The 21,038-nt window shown below is 39.7% G+C and overlaps 3 protein-coding genes across 7 annotated transcripts in view; 2 read left to right on the top strand and 1 right to left on the bottom strand.

Moving 5' to 3' along the window:
• Positions 1 to 9,537, top strand: part of LOC131692754 (arginine kinase 1) — a 104,361-nt gene extending 94,824 nt beyond the window's left edge. For 3 of the 5 annotated variants that reach the window (XM_058979992.1, XM_058979995.1, XM_058979996.1), the window contains 2 exons: positions 4,910 to 5,091; positions 8,532 to 9,537. In XM_058979992.1, the coding sequence (XP_058835975.1) occupies positions 4,910 to 5,091; positions 8,532 to 9,433 (1,084 nt within the window). In that variant the 3' untranslated portion in view covers positions 9,434 to 9,537. Of the gene's footprint in view, positions 1 to 4,168; positions 4,358 to 4,909; positions 5,092 to 8,531 lie in introns of those variants that run through there. The other 2 variants (XM_058979993.1, XM_058979994.1) reach the window with 2 other exon arrangements.
• Positions 9,538 to 12,798: 3,261 nt separating this feature from the next.
• On the top strand, positions 12,799 to 15,131 carry LOC131692758 (putative nuclease HARBI1). Its single transcript, XM_058979999.1, has 6 exons — positions 12,799 to 13,011; positions 13,336 to 13,652; positions 13,787 to 13,890; positions 13,952 to 14,096; positions 14,151 to 14,288; positions 14,346 to 15,131. Exons 1-6 carry the CDS (start codon positions 12,833 to 12,835, stop codon positions 14,588 to 14,590), a joined length of 1,128 nt encoding a protein of 375 aa, XP_058835982.1. The 5' UTR covers positions 12,799 to 12,832; the 3' UTR covers positions 14,591 to 15,131.
• A 562-nt stretch (positions 15,132 to 15,693) lies between these two features.
• Positions 15,694 to 16,927, bottom strand: LOC131687974 (uncharacterized). Its single transcript, XM_058972082.1, has 3 exons — positions 16,908 to 16,927; positions 16,648 to 16,840; positions 15,694 to 16,404 (listed from the first exon to the last, which is right to left on the bottom strand). Exons 1-3 carry the CDS (start codon positions 16,925 to 16,927, stop codon positions 15,694 to 15,696), a joined length of 924 nt encoding a protein of 307 aa, XP_058828065.1.
• Positions 16,928 to 21,038: the final 4,111 nt, after the last annotated feature.

Here is a 21,038-nt window from a genome sequence, read left to right on the forward strand (position 1 = left end):
AGTATTTTGTTGACGATTTTTCCGAAATAGTGCAATAATGATGATCCTTTTGGTTGCACAATGTTTGACAATGTTGTAAAACAATAGAATTGAAGTAAATTTGCTGAATAACCTAGGTCATCTGTAATGCTTCATTCGTCATGATTTTTTAAAACTTTAAGGCAACTCATGAAAAATCAGGTTCCTTATATTATTTTTTCATGTATTATTTTCTCGCAAAGGTTTTGTTCTAGAGATTTTTAAAACATTTTATAGGCACAAATTTTTACCAGAGCAATGCAGTATTTTATTTTGATTACGCTATGTTCGCCCCCAGCAATGAAGTTATCTGGACAGTTACAAGTGATTTTCACAACAAAAAGGGTTTTTTGACACCTAAATATCTTCAAGGATTGCAATACTGTTAATAACTTTTCATTTAAAACCCGATGAGCGAAATCAACCATGTAGTAAATTGTTTGAGTTTTGCTGTGCAGTGGGCCAAAGAAATCGGATTCGAATGCACGAAGAAGTAAGAATTCTACTAGACTACGACTGAATTTGATAAAAACTTCAATTCTGAATATTTTCTATCATTTCATTTCATTTTATATATTGTTATGCATTTTAAAAAATTAACATTACAAATTAAGAATAAAAATTTAAAAAATATGGTTTCGTTATTGGTACGGTTCCAGTTTTGGCAACAGGAAATATTCTTGCCAAAAACGGAATCGAATTGTAACACTTAAAAAAATCATAGCAAGTTATAGTTTTCGGCGATGGTGGAAACCTTGTTCTGAACTATTGTTTAATTGTATTATGTTTTTCTAGTTGAGTGAAATAGCGCTCTGTATGTGCGGAGATGCAAAAAAGTACATTTTCCTATTATAATTTCCATACAAACTTTAAACGCAATACGCAAATCCGAGAAGTAACTAATTGCTCCTATTATTTGCACAGTATTTTGAGAGACCTCAAAATATTGTGCTCTTGCGCTGTTACTTTTACTAGGGGGTCTTAGTCCGCCTTCTCTAGAATTGTCATAACCGTCTATGCTAGAAGCACTGTTGTCTTCTTGTTTGTTTATTGGACGACCGTCTACCACCGTCTTCTTTTGTATTTTTGTTCATTTGCGACGATAGTCTGTTGACGTATATGCTTTGTAACAGTCTAGAGAAAATAATTGCTTTTTCGTTGGCGATTATGGCTTTTGATTTGGAGGTTGAAGGCGCAATCATTGTGAAGAGTTTCGTGTAATGTACAAAGGTTAAGATCCATTTTTACTATCAATAAATATTCTTCTTCGCGATCAGAGAGGCAGACACAGCAATATTAAAAAAACAACAGTGGTGATATGTACATGTTGAATTTGAAATTTTTGTTTTTGGCTTCAACAACTTCACCATTTATTGGGTTTCCCATGCCTATCTAATATTCGAACATTTTTTCGAATTTTAATTTCCCTTTTTACACACGTGTTGAGTTACATTTAAATTTTGTTGGCACGATGTTTTTCGTAGCGGAGCACAGTGCTTTCAGTTAATTGCAGATTTACCGATTATCACGTATAAATAATCTAACTCACTGCTTGTAACAAATTTACTTTTAATCGTTCCAATCTATCTGCCATTTTTTTTACTCCATTGTGACTTTTCGAGTATTAAAATTGCATGTTAATTACATAATCGAGTCGCAAGCAAAGTTTGGTGCGGCGGTACAGATAGTCTACATTGACGGATACATAAATTGCATGTCAAGCTTACGTTGAAAAATCTACCTAACCATGGATTGCTTTCTGTAACGACCAAGGAGTTGTTGTTACGATAACCTTGACATTTTTCAAATTGAATATAACCGTACCTCGGCGACAGAGCATCCCGTTTGAACCTTAAAGCATCGCATGTTCCGAGCTCTGCTTTAGAAGGATGTTCGGTGTCAGCAGAATCATAGCAATTAATTCTTCAAAAGGGCTAAATATATACGTTAAGCCACAGCTTTACCCTTCGTAATAGCAATTGCAAAAAAAATCTGCGCAGAAATTCTAGATAACTCAGAGAAATCATCAAAACAAAACTCTTTATAGAAAATCTATGAGCCCATTGGAAAAGTTATCATCGTTTTGTCTCATGCCCTGGAGTCGAATGCGAAGTCTGTTGAAATAGAAGGCGAAAATTCTGCAAGGTTTTGTAGTACCATGACTTTGTTTGGGCAACGAAAGTATTAAATGATGTTAAAGAAACGAATTTACTGGAAGATATTACTAAAAAACTATGTAATAGAACAGATAAGGAAAATGCTTTAACAATTCTAAAGCCAATCAATAATCAATGACAAATGACGCTAGTGATCCTAGATAATTAACCAGAAAGATGTCAGATTCGAATTGCTTATCTAAACTCGATTCAATAGTCGCTTGTTGCATGTCCAGCTAGTATTTCGCCCGATATCAGTCGGCTGATTGAACACAGTATAGACCCGATTTTGTCAGCTTTTTGACCGGATTTTGTCAGTCTCACATGAAAATTCGTTTGATGGGCTTTAGCAGACGAATCAAGTCAAATTCAACTGAAAATATGTCCCGACTTTTTCAATGTCCCCATTTTGTCAATCCAACGTACACCAACTTAAACTGTAGTTATGAAATGCAGAAAATCACTTGTATTATGAAGAAATATGTAATTTTTTTAATGGTTGGCCAAATTGTCCAAAGTCATTCATGTCCTCGAAAGTTAGTAACATACACCTGTTATCGCAGTGCCCTGAATGCTCAGTCCACATGATTGTGTTTTACTTTGGAAGTCGTTAATTTTAAGCGGAAAAGTTTCGCGCTGCGTTCGTCCGTTGTGTGCGTGGAAACGATTTTCTTTAGTTTGTAGCGGTTGGCAGTTCTCATTAGGGTGCGACCCGACATCGGACGCACACCACTACTATTATTATTATCGAAGTGGGGTGCAATATTGTCTTAGGAAAATAGAGTTCTGTTGAATAAATCCAAACAGGAGAGCCACGTTTTTTTCTGAGGGGTGTGAAGCTCTCTCCGGAGAGAAAAGGCAAATGGTTGTCAAAATTGGTGCGAATGAGATATCTCAGTCTATCTCGGAGAGCCAACGACCCTTCCAGCCGGGGTTGAAAAACCACCCTTCGTGCTGTGACGGGCGGCGTAAAAGAAGGCTGCGATCGTAAAGCAGCGTCGCGTCCGTGTGCAACCGCATACCAGGCAAAGGCCGGTTCGTGAGCGAGCGCGAATAGTTACTCGTAGAATAGTGATAGGCGAGTTTGAACGCTGTAGCGTGTCTACAGGACAAAACCCACTCGATATAGGATCTGCTTCCTTTTCAATCACTGCCATCGAAACTGGATAATATTTTGGTTAAGTAGTTTCCGGATGCCGAAATCAAACCTTAACAAAATATAAGTGAACGCACAAAAATGTCTGCTGTACTCTTCAGTCGAACCTAAATGGACATAGTAGTATGTGAAAAAGGGTGTGGAAGCTTAGATCACATTTCGCAGATGAAACACACGGCCACAGACGACGGATGCAAACAAACTAAATCTTAACCGAAGCCAAACAGCGTGTATGTGATAAATTTAGAAGGAATAATATACATATTTTAATAATTCAATAATTATTCCTGCTGGAATCAACGAGCTGCCGCCTCAGAAAGGCAGGAAACGAAGGGGATAGTAGCGGTGGATTGAGGCTGGCAGAAAAGAAGGGCGTGTGATTTGTATAGCCTGGAAGGTCAAAATCGAAGCCGATGCAAGAGTTGCCAACTGTTTGATATTGAAGGCGAATTCAACTCCGGGATTTAGCGCGTTAAAGTGATCAACCGAAAATTGGAACTAATTGCTAAAAACTTCGTACTGATCCGCGAAAAACTGGTTCCAAGAGATATTTTTACACTCATATACTCGTACATTTTACACCAAACCGGAATACTACACTAAATAGAATTCGCATACTAGATTTTGTAAGGTGCAAGGAATTTTCTACGGAAATCTCACGACAAACGCACATATGTAACAGTGAAATTGAGAATCGAAAATCGTATACTTTACTTTAAAGCCAAAAAACTTGAGATATATTATAAAAATAAGAAAAAGTAATATTTTCCTAAAAAACAGCAATCTTCTGCTGCTTACATACAATACATCTACACACACACAAACTTGCAGGAGGAATTGAAATAGCGTGAGCAGTAAGGAGTAAGAATATTAGAAAAACCAAAAAAATGGGTGGTTGTGCGTCAAAGGATAAGAAGGAAAAAGTGGTCGAAAACGAAACAGCTGCCAGTGGAACCGGCGATGGTGGCGACGCTGCAAACAATGGTGGTGAAGGGTGTGTATCTAACTCGATGGTATTTTTGTCGAGGTAAGTGCGGCATAATGAAACAAGTTGCTAGGAAAACTACCGACCGACCTATTGGGCGGTGGGGTTCTATTGGTCTGAAAAATGTGTCTCTGGGGGAAAGGAGACAGTCGTTTGATTTCTTTCGAATTAATTAATTCCAGCCACCGCCTTCAGCTCCTGTTCACTTATTTCAAAGTGCGGAAAATGGATTGGTGTGGAAGCGTAGTTTGAGTCAGAGTTGCTAACTCGTGTCTACAATTTCGCGTTTAAATTGCATTATAATTAATTCTAGTTTTTTTTATAAAAATGGACGACTTCTTGATCAATATGTTATAATTCAAAGTGGAACTTTGTCAATTAATTATGCCGCACATTCGTTACCTTCTAGGCCAGTAAACTCAAAACCATCGAAAAACAATTGTCTATGTATATTTATACATCTATTATTATGTACAAACTTCCATGATAAATCGTTCTGTATATGCAGTATCTACAATCATTCATTTCGTTCAGCGCATAAATATAAACCGATAGCATTCTAATCAAGGCACGAATTATTCAACCTTTTTGCAGAAATAAATCAGACACCATGGTTGATGCTGCAGTTCTGGAAAAGTTGGAAGCCGGATTCGCCAAGCTGGCGGCTTCGGACTCCAAGTCCCTGTTGAAGAAGTATCTGACCAAGGAGGTCTTCGAAGCCCTGAAGAACAAGAAGACTTCATTTGGTTCCACTCTGTTGGACTGCATCCAATCCGGTAAGTAAAGACATAGTTTAGTAGCCGGGTTTTGATATGATATGTACAATCCCACGAAGAAGCACTTACTAACTGCGGCATTCGGCTATGTTCAAACTCAAAACTTTAGGCCAAGTTTCGTTTGAATTTTCAACGTAGGGTGTGTCCTATCAAAAACGTCACCCATACAATATTACCGTTTTTGGCCACCAAGGGAAAAGTTTTTAGTTTACAGTAAACAATCATACTCGTTTGCGTCATCAGACAAATAGAAATAAACACAAGCACGCTATGGCAAGTATCGTGTTGAGACGGTTTCTCATTATTAGATGTAGGATATTTTGTGTTATACAGAGTAAAATATCATGTAGGTGAACTTTGATATAACGTTCACTCCCCTTCCGGAGGTAGGATACAAAACTGGGATACTAGTTATTGATTATGGAATCGTAGCAGTAAGGGGCGTAAGGGTTACCGTGAGTGATCAAATCATCATATGACCTCGCAACGATAGGAAAGTACATATATTGAGTTTTCCTAATAAAAAATATACACAAACTCAAATAGTCCAACGATACCACATATTGTTTGGATGATACCCTGAACAGGTCGTTAGGCTCTTAAATCATACGATGTTTATTAGGGTTGTGTCTTCAGCAATGTTGTAGAGCATGCTTTTGCCAACGCTGAAGTCACAAAATCTTTATCTTTAATATCTTCAACATTATTGCTTGCCGTTTGTGAATGACCCCTTAAGGAGTTACATACCTTTTTGTGAGAAAAAAATGAATTTTGTTTACTGCTATGTAGCAATAGTTTTATAACATTAAAACTAGTTTTGCGATAGTATATTTTTCAGTGAAAAAACAGGCATTAGTTTATGAAAAAAAATATTGATGATTGGTGGAGTTATGGTTTTTTCTCCAAAACACTTTTATATAAGAGGCTTGCGGTGATCACGATGGAATCAGGAATCAGCAGCGACTGGCTCTAATGGCACATTCCCCATGTTGTTCGGAAATTTGAGCCTTGCCATGATTTATCTTCATAATTTTCCTGATGGGAAGGATTGGAAAAGTGGTTAGGTTAGGGACAAGGAAAATAACGACACAGAGAATATAGACAATACGGAAGTATTGTTCCCTCCCAAGGAATAAAGGACACTTCTCGATGTGTTACTATATCAACACACTCGAGGAGATAATGAGATAACAAAACGACAAGACTCCCGAAGAGATATTGTCAATCAATTTCGGCTTAGGCCGATTTAGGTTTATAAACTTTTGCCGCGACTTTTTAGAAAGCCGCAGTTTAGTTTATAACCTAGGGCAAGTCGAAGTTTAGTTTAAACCGGGAGGGCAGATCGGTCGTCGATACTGCAGAAGTACTGCTGTATTTTCCCTGCAATCGACTTGGTTCTCAGAACTTCCTAGCAAACTGCCAACGTACAAGGATTATGGAAATCTAACCTCATCAAAACATCAGAACTCTTCAAACATTCCGTGGATTTCCACGGAATGTAAAGGAATACCTCATTCTGGTGAAAGCTATATGGTTCGGTAATAAAACGGAAGTCCCCTGCTCTCCCACTTATCACCTCCAATTTCTGTTTCAGTCAAGTACAGCTTTGTTCGTTATATGGATAGAATCAAACAATGCCATACCTTAAGCCGAATCTACTGAAACTGGGGATGAAAGTGTTAGGAGGAATTGAAAAGAGAAGATATTTTAACAGATCATTCTTCAGCGCAATCTAAAAGCTTGCACTCGATAAATATTGTGATTCGAAGATTATATTCAATGAGCCGAAGCCCTGTTGGAGAAAGCACCTCTGCAATTGTGCTTTTTCTTCTTTGATTGTTATCAACATTTTACCACATTTTTAAAGGATTAGAAGAAACACGCTTTTCGCAACCAAATGAACATCGTACATAATGTTCGTTCTGGTTCTGTGCTCATATTAAAGCCACATTTTGTGTACGAACTCGAACACGCTATTTCGCACCTAAACAAGTGCACATGTCCGCCTGTACAACTGAACTCCGTGTACGTACACGGTATGCGTACATTCAGGAAGTGGCTCAATTTTCGATTGACCGAAAATCCGAAAAGAATGCAAATAATGTGAACGCATTAACGGTTTGTTCAAAAAGAGTGGAAATTTTCATTCCAGTAAACTGCCGTTACACACAAATCATAGAGAGAGAGCTACATCTAGACGTTTAAATAATCAAAGACGATCTACTTATGATCAGATAACGTCGGTTTGTTGTGTACGAACCAGTTTGCCAACTCAGGCGGAATAACGTCTGAGCAGAGAGTTACATCTAACACCTCTTCTCTATCATATCGTGTTTTTGACTCCTGTTTTCAGTCGCTTCTTACGACATGGGAGCAGGAAACCAGTGGACCAATTCTTGGCTGATATACTTCAACTCGCTGGATGCCACACGGCCTCTAGGTTGGTTTTGTCCGTAGAAAAATAATAGACTATTATCATCATCCTAGTGGACCACAGACACGTCTGTTGTTAGTCGCCCCTACGACATGGGAACAGAAAGTGTCACTTCTATGCTGAAATACTTCGAGAGATTACAGTCCGCAGATAAACTAAAATCCGGAAACTGAAATTCATTAGTATAAGAATATTTTGCGTATCTTAATGATTAGTTGGATAAATAATATTTTTCCTGCGTACGGGAACATTTTTCTCAAAAAATCCATGTTTTGAACTCTAAAAATTAAAAAAATTTATCCGCGAAATAAAATTTTTACGTAAAAAAGGATTCGTTAAGTTACAGGAAAAAAATAATTACGAACGATTGAAAACAAAAATGAAAAAGATCGGTTGAGTAGTTTTTTGGCAATCGTGATCACGGAAAAAATATTTTGAAAAACTACTTTTCGAGATAATCGAGTTTAAATTTGCAAGTTAGGTAGACGATGCGCGCTTTGAAGCGCTGTAGCTTTCGATCCATTGCTCGAATCTCTATAAAAGTTTTGGAAAATATTCTTAAGGAGAACATTGTTTTAGACCATTTTGCGCGTAAATGACACGAAACCTTTAACTAAATTAGTTATTAGAGGCCTTTCGAGTTCCTCTCATTAGAATCCGACACTAACATAGTTAACGGACTAAGTTAGCGCCGGATTGACGCTAGCTCCAAAAAAAAAACGAAAACACGATTTGTTTCTGAGCAAACATCTAGTCCTACGTGATGTCCCGTATGAAAAGAAGTTCTGATTAAAGCTGATGAGAATTAATTTTTCTCCACCAAGCAGAAATATAGCATAGTACATATTGCATTGGCCTGCTAAACCAAACCAAGTTTCGGTTCATTAATTCTCATCAAATTAAATCAGAACTTCTAATTAGTTATAGGTATATGACCAAATAGTCTTAATTTTATCCAAATAGCACTGCTAACGATCGTATATTATTTCCTTCCTTTCCTCGACAGGCGTTGAAAACCTCGACTCTGGTGTCGGTATCTACGCTCCTGATGCCGAATCGTACTCAGTTTTCGCTGATTTGTTCGACCCCATCATCGAGGATTACCACAAAGGCTTCAAGAAGACCGATAAGCACCCGGCTTGTGACTTTGGCGATGTCAACACTTTCGCTAACGTTGATCCGACCGGCGAGTTTGTCGTTTCGACTCGCGTCCGCTGTGGTCGCTCGATGGAGGGCTACCCGTTCAACCCATGTCTGACCGAGGCCCAGTACAAGGAGATGGAGCAGAAGGTTTCTACCACCCTGTCCGGGCTTGAGGGTGAACTGAAGGGCAAGTTCTACCCACTTACCGGTATGGAGAAGTCCGTCCAGCAACAGCTGATTGATGATCACTTCCTGTTCAAGGAGGGTGATCGTTTCCTGCAGGCCGCTAATGCTTGCCGTTTCTGGCCATCTGGACGTGGTATCTATCACAACGACAACAAGACCTTCTTAGTCTGGTGCAATGAGGAAGATCACCTCCGCATCATCTCCATGCAGATGGGTGGTGATCTGGGTCAGGTCTACCGTCGTCTCGTTAGTGCCGTTAATGAGATTGAGAAGCGCGTTCCATTCTCCCACCATGATCGTCTCGGATTCCTGACCTTCTGCCCGACTAACTTGGGCACAACCATCCGTGCTTCGGTCCACATCAAGGTACCGAAACTGGCCAAGGATTACGCTAAGCTGGAATCGATTGCCGATAAATACAACCTGCAGGTCCGTGGTACACGCGGCGAGCACTCCGAGGCTGAAGGCGGCATTTATGACATCTCCAACAAGCGCCGCATGGGCCTGACCGAATTCCAGGCTGTCAAGGAGATGTACGATGGCATTTCTGAACTCATCAAGATTGAGAAGTCGTTGTAATTTGAAAACACAACCCACTAATCCAACACTAACACAAGCAAGAGAAAGAACACAATTGATAATAATCGTTAAATGAAAGCCAAATAAAAAGTATAAAGTGAAAATTTCCACGTTTGATTATTTTTTAAATAAACCTCTGTACGTATGTACGAATGAATAGCTTTATCCTTAAATGCAATATTTTTAACTTTCCTGGGCACCTAATTCACAAGAAGGATCTCTTGGTAAGATTTTCTTCTAATTTGTTGCCAAATGGCAACGGTATGCATTTAAGGTTCAGAATATGTTTACGCGTTTGTCAAAACGGTTTTGTTAGTTTTTGTGAATCGGTAATTTCTGCCCAGCTGTGAGCTATCTAGTAGACAAAACGTTATTGTGAAACGCATTGGGTATCCTTTAGTTACAGTTACTCAAAGGTTTTTTGTTCAATAAGATCTAGAATCGAGAAATGGAATAAATCAATCGACAAATACTTAAAAAGGCATTTATGGTTCCTCGCCAATCCTGTTGAAACTACGTTTCGATAAATGAAATACTTATTGTCTATTATTTTAAGTTTTTTCCTATAATATGAACTTCTATTTATATTGCATGTTGTGCAATATTCCTCTACAGTAGTTAAAAATCAAAGGAAGTAAGCAGCCACCAAGATAGCAAAACCGTGACCACGCATTTCGAATGAATTGTTTGGTAAAAATAAATCACGCTATGTCATTAAATTTTCGATTGCTTTGACATGACAAAGGAAAATTGGAATGTGTTATAAAATGCTAGTAGACTTTCAAATATACTAAAAGTGAATCACATAAAATGTTGGTAATGTTGTTAAGATCCGATAGCCATTCTTTGTCGCACCACTCGTTTCTTGTTCGGCACACAGTTGTGCCAAAACAAAATAAACAGTCGATACGAAGCCCATAGACTTATCCAGCTGCGTTGGTATTGTGCCGTTTTGACGTTTGAATTGGGAGGAAAACAAATCGTTTGCACGACGAATTGGGAGGAAAACAAACCGCTTCTGGGCTCAAGGGGAGGGCGGTAGTATAAAAATGGGAGATCTCAGTGTGCGTATTTTAAACGTCAGATATCTCAATTCAATCATTTTCGCAAAACAATGTATTAGCGCATTTGACCTTTTCCAAACGAGAGGAACAGCCCTGCTTTATGAACCACCGCACTTAGCCAATCTGTCATAATGTCGCAAATTTGCATAACAAATGGCTGAATGAGAACACAAGTTGTTCCAAAAATCTAGTAAAAATAAGTATTTGAAAGCGATGACAGAGTTTTACAGGATTTGTCACACTACTGCATATCCCTTGTTTTGACGTGAGTTTTTGTTTTTTTTTCCTTTTTCAAGGATTTTTATGAACGTGTCCACTGGAAAACAGACAGAGAAAGAATGACCGGAACGGGTGAGAATGAAGAAACTGCGAAAATTCAACTTTTATTGGAAACACTGAGAAAAGATATGTTCTCAAGCAGGAATCGAACCTGCGATCTCCCAGTCTCTAGTTGGGTGCGTTAACCACTCCGCCATCGAGGAACTGTGATGATGTCATCACATATTCCCTAAACAGCTTCCAATACCTCCTAATTGACCTATCCACTCCCAATGTCTCCTATAAGCAGATCGTCACCTCTTCCTCTCATCGATCGGGTCAAATTTCTTTCGTTATCTATTTTTTGGCGCTCAGGCTTGAGATATTTATTATCACTATTTACCCCCTTAGCTAAATCAGTCGCAGCCAGACTTTGGTAGTGGGTAGAGCCTATGGAGGGGCATGTTTTTTTCTCTGTTTATTTGACACGGCTCAACGCGTTAGCATAACTGAGCCGGACATCTTTTAATCTTTTACAATATGTAAAAATAAAGAGTTTAACAGTATTTATTTTTTACTCGTACCATCTTGTTGACGCAGCTTGCTGCTGCGTGTTGAGATTCGTTTCCTTGGCGGTGAAAAGTTGTTCGCCGAATCTTGAGGGTCATTTGTTTTGGGATATTTCGAATATCGGTATATTAAATATAGCACAAACTACGGTTAAACACTGTATTCGCGTATCGCAACGGGAGAAGATAATAAATGGAATAATCGAGAAGTCCAAGATAATGTAATAGGTGTAGTATATTATTGCGGCAAGTGTTGCCAAATTTAACACTCCTCCTCAACAGTTGCCGATCGAGTTTCTTGATCCCCTAGACCAATAAGAATCGAAAGTTTCGTGATCTTCGTAGTAGCAAGTGGTTTCGTGAGAATATCGGCCGCCATATATTCCGTTGGGCAGTACGCCAGCCGAAGTATTCCCTGCTCGCACAACTCCTTAACAAAATTTTGCTTTGTTTCTATGTGTTTGGAACGCCGGCTGATCCGTTCCGAGGAAATAAACTGGATGCAACTTTGGTTGTCCTCCATGATACAGGTAGCCACGTTCTGGGTCTCTCCGAAATCCGATAGCAGTTTACGGAGCCAAACTGCCTCTTGGCCTGCTTCCCCGATTGCAACGTATTCGGATTCCATAGACGACAACGCCACACAATGTTGTAGCCGACTACTCCACGATATAGCACCTCCTGCAAGCAGAAACACAAACCCTGTTCTTGAACGTCGAGTGTTGAGGTCACCTGCCCAGTCTGCGTCCGAATAACCGAGAAGTTCAACACTTTCACCTCCGTAAACTAACCGGGTCTGTTTGGTGGACTTTAGATAACGCAGGACTCTTTTTGCTGCCGTCCAATCAGAATGACTCGGGGAGCAGACTTTTCGCCCCAAAATCGATGCACTAACAGCCACATCTGGACGAGCGCATACAGCAACATACAGTAGTGCACCTACGAGGCTGCGATATAATGTATTGTTCGGAAATAATTCACTTGTATCCTCAGCGCCAATGAAACCAGTATCCATGGGATTCTTAGTGGGTTTTGCATCTTGCTGTCCGAAACGTGTAGAAATCTTATCTATATATCCCTCTAGCGAAATACTGTATTTCCCGTGCGAACGAGTTATTTCCAATCCAAGGAAGAGCGACGGTTCGCCTAGATCCGTGATATCGAACTTCTGCTTCAGAGTTTCACTGACATCTTCTAATAGCTTCGAATCCACACAACCGATGAGTAAATCATCCACGTACACCAGCAGACAAATTCTAATTTTGCCAACAACTTTAGTGTAAAGACATGGATCTGCATCGCTTTGCACAAAATTCAACTGCTGCAGAACCCGATGTAGGCACAGATTCCAACACCTGGGGTGGAATCATGTAAGGTGATAGATGATTATCACCAAGCGGTGATAATAAGATGATCACCGTAAAATTCCGAATCAGATAAGATGATCACTTTGACTGTCACCAGCATAATGACTGAGCTCACGTCATTCTCTTGTGAGCTAACTTGGCATGCTTAATTTCACTAGAATCTGTCACAATATGTTGTCGATAAAAGGTTATTCCTCCAAGATGTTTTTCAGTGATGTGTTTTTATTCAATATACCGAATGAAGAAGAGCATCGTCAGATAAAATTTTACCGGAGGAGCCTTAGGGATTCGTCAAACCCGTTGGAGTTGCCTGAGGAATTGTAAGTTGGAATTGATTATTTGCAGTAGAATATCGAAAACTCTACTAGCGGAAAGCGTTTGTTATTTCATGTTGGGCGTAATTTATATAATTTTACAAGTAATGCTCATTATAGCGAATTACTGCGCTTTTATGTTACATACTAAGTGATAATTACGTTGCGCGCAAGAAGTTATTATAGTTTTCTAGTGCAGTGACAATTTTTATTATTAATAAGGAACGAATATGGTTCCAGGAACGACAGCAAAGTAAACATTCTTTGAAAGCCGTTCTAAAAATCAATCGATCAGAATAATCTAATGATAGGCATATTCTCCTATTCCAGATTTTTAAGACGTTATAGAGTAAATAAAGAAGTGTTTGTATATCTCCATACTCAGCTCCATTTGCCTAATGGAGCTAGATGTACTTTTATTCCTCCCATCCTACAATTGGCAACGACATTACAACTACTGGGCGGTGGATCATACCAGTGGCAAGTTGGAGTAGATTTTGTCGCTCCAATGAGTCAAAGTACCGTACATTATGTTACTACATCTGTTATTAAAGAAATGGAGAGCGCATTTTGCAAGAAATGGATTCGATTTAAAATTTCGAACGTAACTAAGCAATTTTTTTATGCGAAATATCGTATACCAAGCGGTAAGTATTGTTAATTTCTTTCTGGATATTGCTCGCAGGTTTAAAATGTATGTCTTAAATACTGTACTATTCCGGTTCATTTATTTACTCTGTGCGATATAATAAAATAATCCATTGTTATTCTATATCAACAGTTATCGGTTGTATTGACGGTACACACATTATGATGCTACGCCCCCAACAAAACGAGCATATGTTTTTCAATCGCAAGGGAAAGCATAGCATAAATGCTATGATTGTAAGTAAATCTTTCGTTTATAAGTCGTATAACTCATAATTGAATCCTTTTTTTTCTATAGATTTGTAATGAAACGCTGGAAATTATGTCTGTGAACGCTAAATATGGAGGCTGTGCTCATGACAGTTTTGTTTGGCAACAGAGTAAGGAGCGTGCTATGTTGGAAACTGAATACGATAAAGGAATGCGAAATTTTTGGCTTCTAGGTATGATCAAATGTTTACTCTGATAATTCGAAACTATTGATGAATATTTTCCAGGAGATAGTGGATATAAGCTGGAAAATTATTTACTTACGCCGTACCGGGTGTCTGAAGAAAACTCACCTGAACACGAATTTAACAAAACGCATTCGAAAGCTAGAAGCATCGTTGAACGAAGCATTGGTGTCTGGAAAAGTATTTCTCTAATGTTTAAAATTATTTGTTTCTAGAATTTCAAAATGTCTCTTTTAGGTCGATGGCGTATTGTACTGGAAGAAAGAAAATGCCGCTATACACCCCAGAAGTTAGCAACAATTATATACGTGACAGCAGCTCTGCACAACATATGTTGCCATTATCGCGTTGCTTTGCCAGAAAGAATAACCGAAAATACGGAGGAACGGTGGAATAATATTCCCATAACGCAGAACGCAGAATCTCAGACCGCGACATCGATTAGAGATCGAATTAGAGATGGATTGCTAGGGTTAAACTAGATAAATTAGACCTTTTTTTGTCTATTTAAGCATCATCGTTGGTACATTCGTTGGCTATTCTGGATAATAAAATTACCATGTAAGCAGTGTTTAAAATTTGTTTAAAGATTGAGTTCAAATATGTATTAACCATAGTCGACTACACCAACGTTCGAGAGGCAGCATCACAGACAAACAAACATAACACTGAGGAAAATCTTTAAAAAACTATCGATCCGCCAATTTAGTTAATACACTGCTCCACCTTTTATACACGAAACACTCATTTGCAAGAGTCTTATTCCTCATGCTCGGGAACAATTTTTCACTAGTGGCCTACTTACGTATATGTCTCGTGTATGCGACCACAGTACCAGCTAAAAATTTATCGATAATGGCCATTAGAGCAGACGAAAAATTATCTTCGAGTGTTATATCTGTTAGTCTGTGACAGTATGACGACAAGTTTGAGTCAAGAGTTCCGATATTATTTTTGCGTCATAAAATCCGAAAATGATACTGCATAATAACGTCGTGCAGCACAATAACCGTAATGTACCCTCTTTGGACCTCACGTTAACACCACAGTTCTTATATGTTATAATATCTGCGACTGAGTGCTCAATTCATCACGGAGTTTTTGTCACATCTCTGTGAGTAGTACATCATTCGGATGTTAGGACACAAGAATCATTTCAAATCTTTTTTGTATGTAATGTAATACCTCTTGTACGTTATATTTCCGACTTTGTGACGCACACTGCTTTGGCATTTTATGGCGTAGATCATATGCTACATAATATTCATAATGAGTGCATCAATGTCCTTAATCTATTGCGACAAAATATATCGAATGTGCATCGAAAGCCCCCTAGGACGCACCCCTATTTAAATATTGTAGGGCATGACGCGGTGTCGATTGCTCCTGATCCTCCAGTTGGCTAAAGTACCATTTTACACAAAATATTGCTTGTGAGTCTTCGCAGACCTAGTCACAGAAACAATCCTTCATGTACATAGTCATACGCACAAAAAACACAAGAAAATTAGCAATATTCACAGCTGCTTAATACAAAGTATAGCCAAACGTTGTTTTTCTATATTATTTCTATTCACAGTACATTTTAAGCCGTTTCTGTACCTATCTTAAGGCGCTTCAGCTCATTTGCAGCTTGTAGCACTTCAATGTTTATTTTTTGTAATTCCAATTTTCTTTTTGTTAACTCAAAGTTTTGTTGTTTCTCGTTTTCCAGCATATTGAGCTTCCTTTCTAGCAGCTTATTTCTCTCTGCTAGCAATACATTTTCCTTTTTCTTATTTCCGTTGAAATCGCGTAACTCGTACTTGATAGATTTCAGTTGCCTTTGCTGTTCCAGGGATGTGGACATGATAGAAGTTTGAAACATTTTCGTTTGTTCCATCATTTCCTTAGAGGCGTTAACGAATTGCTCAGTCAACTGCACCTGACGTCTTAACATCTGTGGTTGCGAAACTCTTCTTAACGATGTAACCGGTGTTACTAGAGGCGTTGGGTTTTCTGACTCATGAGTTACTGGAAATGCATTTCCAATCACATCTTCACATCCGAAGTGTTCCAAGCCAGCCGGTGGGTCATTTTCAATATCCATCTCAGATTCAGATCCATATTGATCAACACCGTATGAACCAACGTCGGAAATCCCAGATACAGTAGCTTCAAATCCACATGCGTCAATTACTGTTTCTTCGGCGGTTGTGAGCTGCTGAATATCATATGGACCGCCGCCAGTTTGCCGTATGGACCGTTTGTTTTCCGACAACTTTTTTTTGGCCTTGTACTTTCGAGTAGTCCAAACCTTTAACAAAAAATGAATTAATTGTCAGAATAAAGCCAAATTTACACCTTTCCGATCCATTTCAATGACGGTTCAGTACCGTGTACGGACACCAACATTCTTTCATACAATTCAAATGGGAAGTGTGAATACTCACATTTGATTTGCATGAAAGAATATTTGTGTCCGTGCACGGAACTGAACCGGCACTGAAACGGATCGGATAGGTGTAAATAGAGCGTAAAAGTACACAGATTTACTTACTCTTTTCCATTCTGCTACGGTTTTAATCGGTGGCCCAGCAGCATTAAGTTTTGCTTTAAGTTCCACCCAAAGTTTAGCGGCACAATCCCGACCATTTGCTGCTTTTAAAAATGATCCCTTGGCCAATGCACTATGTTTGGACATAAACTCGTCCAGCAGGTGCAATTGTGCCTGCGACGCATTATTACAAGCGCTGAAAGCAAATACATAATTTATAATAGTGAATAATTATTATAGATGAAAATTTTACGAAAACAAACCTTTTTTGCTTGCTAGCCATTTTTTCGCAACAAACGTTTAATGAACACGGCACCAAAGTGATAGCTTTTTTGTTGTCACCGATAAATTTGACAGCTTGGTGACGATAAGCGGTGACAATCACCTTATATGATTTCAATGTTGAGAGGGTGATAATTTGTTGGTGACAATCACCTTACGCGATTCCACTCCTGGCTGATTGCTTTAAACCATATATGCTGCGCCGTAACCTACATACTAAGCTCTCCTTTCCTTTCTCAGCGAATCCTGGAGGTTGTTTCATATACAGCTCCTCTTGTATATTGCCGTTTAAATATGCGGTCTTAACGTCGAGATGTCGCAGGGTCATGTTGTTCCGGGATGCAACCGCCAAGAAAGTGCGAAGTGTTGTTTGTGTGGTCACAGGTGCAAACACTTCATCATAGTCTTCACCGTATGCTTGAGAGAAGCCCTGAGCCTTGCGGAGCAAGGAATAATCGGGTTTTGCTCCCCACCAACGTTCGTAAGGTGTTCCTTCGACAGCAGATGCTGGGGTTAAGTTCAGCAAAAAATTAGCAGTTGTGACGGCCTCTCCCCAGAACCGTTTATCCAAGTGTGCTTCTGAAAGTAAACATCTCATCATTTCTCCAAGCGAACGGTTTTTCCTTTCTGCTCTCCCATTTTGTTGGGGGCTATAAGGAGCACTCTGCTGCAAAATAATTCCATTATCGGTCAAAAACTTACTCAATTACTTTCCCGAGTATTCTCCTCCTCCATCAGAACGGATCACTTTTGGCATTCGGCCGAACTGGTTCTTCAGCATTATAGTGTACTCTTCAATTTTATCTGCGCAGTCCGATTTCTTTTGCAGCAAATATACAACACAATATCGACTGTAATCGTCCAGCATGGTCATAAAATATCGTTTACCGCTAGGGGTAGCGACCTCCAATGGCCCGCATAAGTCTGTGTGCACGAGATCCTCCACAGCGCTTGATTCAGACTTGGATTTCGGAAACGGTGAACGAGCCATTTTCCCTACATAGCAAACATCGCAGACAGATTTGATTCCACACTCTCGAATTTTTAACCCACTGCCAAGGACTTCTCTGTTAATCTTCATAATCGCCTTCTCATCCCGGTGACCTAGACGTCGGTGCCACGTATGTATACAGTTATCATTATGGCCGCTAACCGTCAGCAATGTTTTCTGCGAGGACGAGGACGGCTTCAAGTGGTATAAATTTCCACTCCGCTCCCCACACAGTACCACCTTTCCATTCTTGCTGATATCGCAGCCTGCCTGCTCGAATTTTACACAGTAACCCTCGTCAGTTATTTTGCTTACTGACAACAAGTTGCCAGCCAACGTCGGAACGTAGAACACTTGTTGCAGCTTCACGATAACAGATTTACCATTTTCAGCTATCGAGCAGAATCTGCTGCTTCCAACTCCAGCCGCCGTAATTTTACTTCCATCAGCTAGACCAATACTCATGGTCGTTGAGTGTATCTCTTCCAGAAGCGACTCATCACTGGTCATATGCGAGGTAGCTCCAGAGTCAAGGAACCACACCACATCTCTCGCTTTTCTATCCATTTCACTAACGACCAAGCAAACTTCATTTTCTTCGTCATTAGTAACCGCTATATTCGCAGTTTGATTATACTTCACTTTTCTGGCAGGACAATCTCTTCGAAAGTGTCCTTCTTCGCCACACTGATGGCAAACTTTTGGTTTCTCTCTTCTGTATTTGTCCACTTTAAATCTATCACTGATTTTCAAAGCTTTTTCTGTTCCCACGGCATCTCTTTCTACTCGCTTCCGCCATTCATCCATCAGCTTCCCTTTGATAAACTCCAGAGTAAGATCTGTCTCCGGGCGGCTTTCCAACGCAGTGATTAGTCCATCATAACTCTCATTCAAGCTAGACAAGATAATAGCCACTAGCCAATAATCCTGCAACTGATCGCCCATATTCGAAAGTCTATTTGATAGCTGCGTGATGGCAGACAGATGATCTGCCATGTTACCATCTTCCATCAGCTGCAATCGGAGCATTCTTCTTAAAATGTGAATTTTTGTAGCAAGTGTTGATCTTGCATGATGCTTCTGCAAGGCAATCCACATATCCTGAGCTGTTTGTGCTTTGATGACATGGCAGGTTTGACTATCATCGATGGACAAGCCAATGATCGCTCGAGCCTTCCCATCCTTGGCCAACCAATCGGCGTTAGGATCCTTCGGAATTGGTTCATCGATTACGCTCCGCAGTCCCTCGCGAATCAACAACAAGTCCACTCGAAACTTCCATATTTCATAGTTGAAATCATTCAATTTTTCCACAACAAGATTCATATCCGCCATTTGCTTTATCACGCTAGCTTTCCACCTAGCGAAGCGTTCACGCCCGCGAAAAAAGAATAAATGTTTTCCTGAGCCAGATTTCCACTACTACGACAATACTACGCGAATCGCGGAACTGGGCCCATAACCTTTTGGGATATTTCGAATATCGGTATATTAAATATAGCACAAACTACGGTTAAACACTGTATTCGCGTATCGCAACGGGAGAAGATAATAAATGGAATAATCGAGAAGTCCAAGATAATGTAATAGGTGTAGTATATTATTGCGGCAAGTGTTGCCAAATTTAACAATTTGGTCTGCCTTCCTTCTCGTTGTCGTACTCGTCCATATCCTCATCTGTGCTACTCGCATGCTGTTCACGATCGGTTGTTCTGGTTTGTGCTTTAATCGTATGGGTCGCTATTGTGTGTCCGTTCTCTTCTGATTTTGCTTCATTGTTGTTGTTGCTGGTTGTTGGCTTAGAGACCTTAAACGCGATCGTTGTAGAATTCATGTTTGTTGCTTCTTGATCCGGAGAAGCTGGTTTTGCAGCTGTTAGTGGTTTAGCGTAAGATGGTTGTGTGCTGATTTCAGTTGGATTTGAGTTTTCCTTAACAGTTTCTACGCAAGGTTTTCCGAGGTGCAGCTTCTTCGTGCAGAACTGGCACGTAGGAATTTGCCCTGGGTACGTGACTAGTGATGTCTGTTAGCTAACTCAGTCGCTTCCAGACTTTGGTAGTGGGTAGAGCCTATGGGGGGCATGTTGATGTCTGCCATCAAAGCCTATCGGCAGATGCTAACCACAAATCCAGTCGATGGACGTGTATTCCTGCAAGGCTTTTTTTTCCAATTACATCCGTCTTCTTTTGCTCTTGCGAGCGCCTTTATTATCCCTTGGTTTTTCCTTGCGACTAAACCATTCGATTGTGAGTGCAGAGGGATTGACCGATAGACCTTGACACCTTTGGATTCCCAGTAGCTGTTGAACTCGTGTCCTTGAAACGGTGGATCGTTATTGCTCTGTAGCGTTAAAGGAAGTCCCCAAACGTGAATGATCTTTGATAGTGAAGAATTCGTTGTTTTCGCATCTATAGCCTTAATTTCCATAATGGATAAATATCTCGAATATGTATCAACACATACCAGCAGGTCACAGGATCCACATCCGGGAAACGATAGAAAGTCGATTTGTGACATATGTCATGGCCCATCATGCAGTTTACGACTTGTAAGAGGAATGGGTGGATTCCTTTTTGGTAATATAAGACAAACACCGCATTCTTTGACAAATTTCTGTATGTCCTTACTCATACCCGGCCACCAGAAGTACTCTCGCAGTCTCGCACGATGCGTTTCATAGCTGCACAGCCAATGTGCCCTTGATGTGCAGTTGCCAAAGTATTTGAACGAAGGCTGCTAAGGAGCACGGTTTTGTCGTCTTTGAATACAATTGTTCTGAAAATTCACAAAACTGTACAATGCACCACAAACCGCCGAAGGTGTTCTGGCCATATTCCAAGAGGTTAAGGGGAGTAAAGGTTCCAGCGTAAAAAAATCAGTTTTTTGTCATTTTTTTAGAAAGATGGGTGAAGCGAATTGATCGAAACTTGTGTACATTATACTACATCATTTCAATAACATTCTGTAATTTTTTCTTGCGAAAATATCTAGAAGCAACTCGGTGACGAAGCTTTTTGTAGAACATCTCTGGAAAAAACATGATTTGCGGTGTTACCTGCCATTCAAAAACTACTTAACCGATTTGTTTCAAGCTTTGCATACACATTTTATGTAAAACTAC

Source organism: Topomyia yanbarensis, chromosome 3, assembly GCF_030247195.1.
Source record: "Topomyia yanbarensis strain Yona2022 chromosome 3, ASM3024719v1, whole genome shotgun sequence".
NCBI lineage: Eukaryota > Metazoa > Arthropoda > Insecta > Diptera > Culicidae > Topomyia > Topomyia yanbarensis.

Bases quoted from the DNA above. Each gene is read 5' to 3' on its own strand.
- LOC131692758 (XM_058979999.1), top strand. From the start codon at position 12,833: ATGCTTAATTTCACTAGAATCTGTCACAATATGTTGTCGATAAAAGGT. The intron at 13,012-13,335 runs GTAAGTTGGAAT...CTCCTATTCCAG, and splicing joins TTGGAGTTGCCTGAGGAATT to ATTTTTAAGACGTTATAGAG. The intron at 13,891-13,951 runs GTAAGTAAATCT...TTTTTTCTATAG, and splicing joins ATAGCATAAATGCTATGATT to ATTTGTAATGAAACGCTGGA.
- LOC131687974 (XM_058972082.1), bottom strand. From the start codon at position 16,927: ATGGCTAGCAAGCAAAAAAG. The intron at 16,841-16,907 runs GTTTGTTTTCGT...ATTTGCTTTCAG, and splicing joins ATGGCTAGCAAGCAAAAAAG to CGCTTGTAATAATGCGTCGC. The intron at 16,405-16,647 runs GTAAGTAAATCT...TTTTTGTTAAAG, and splicing joins CCGTAGCAGAATGGAAAAGA to GTTTGGACTACTCGAAAGTA.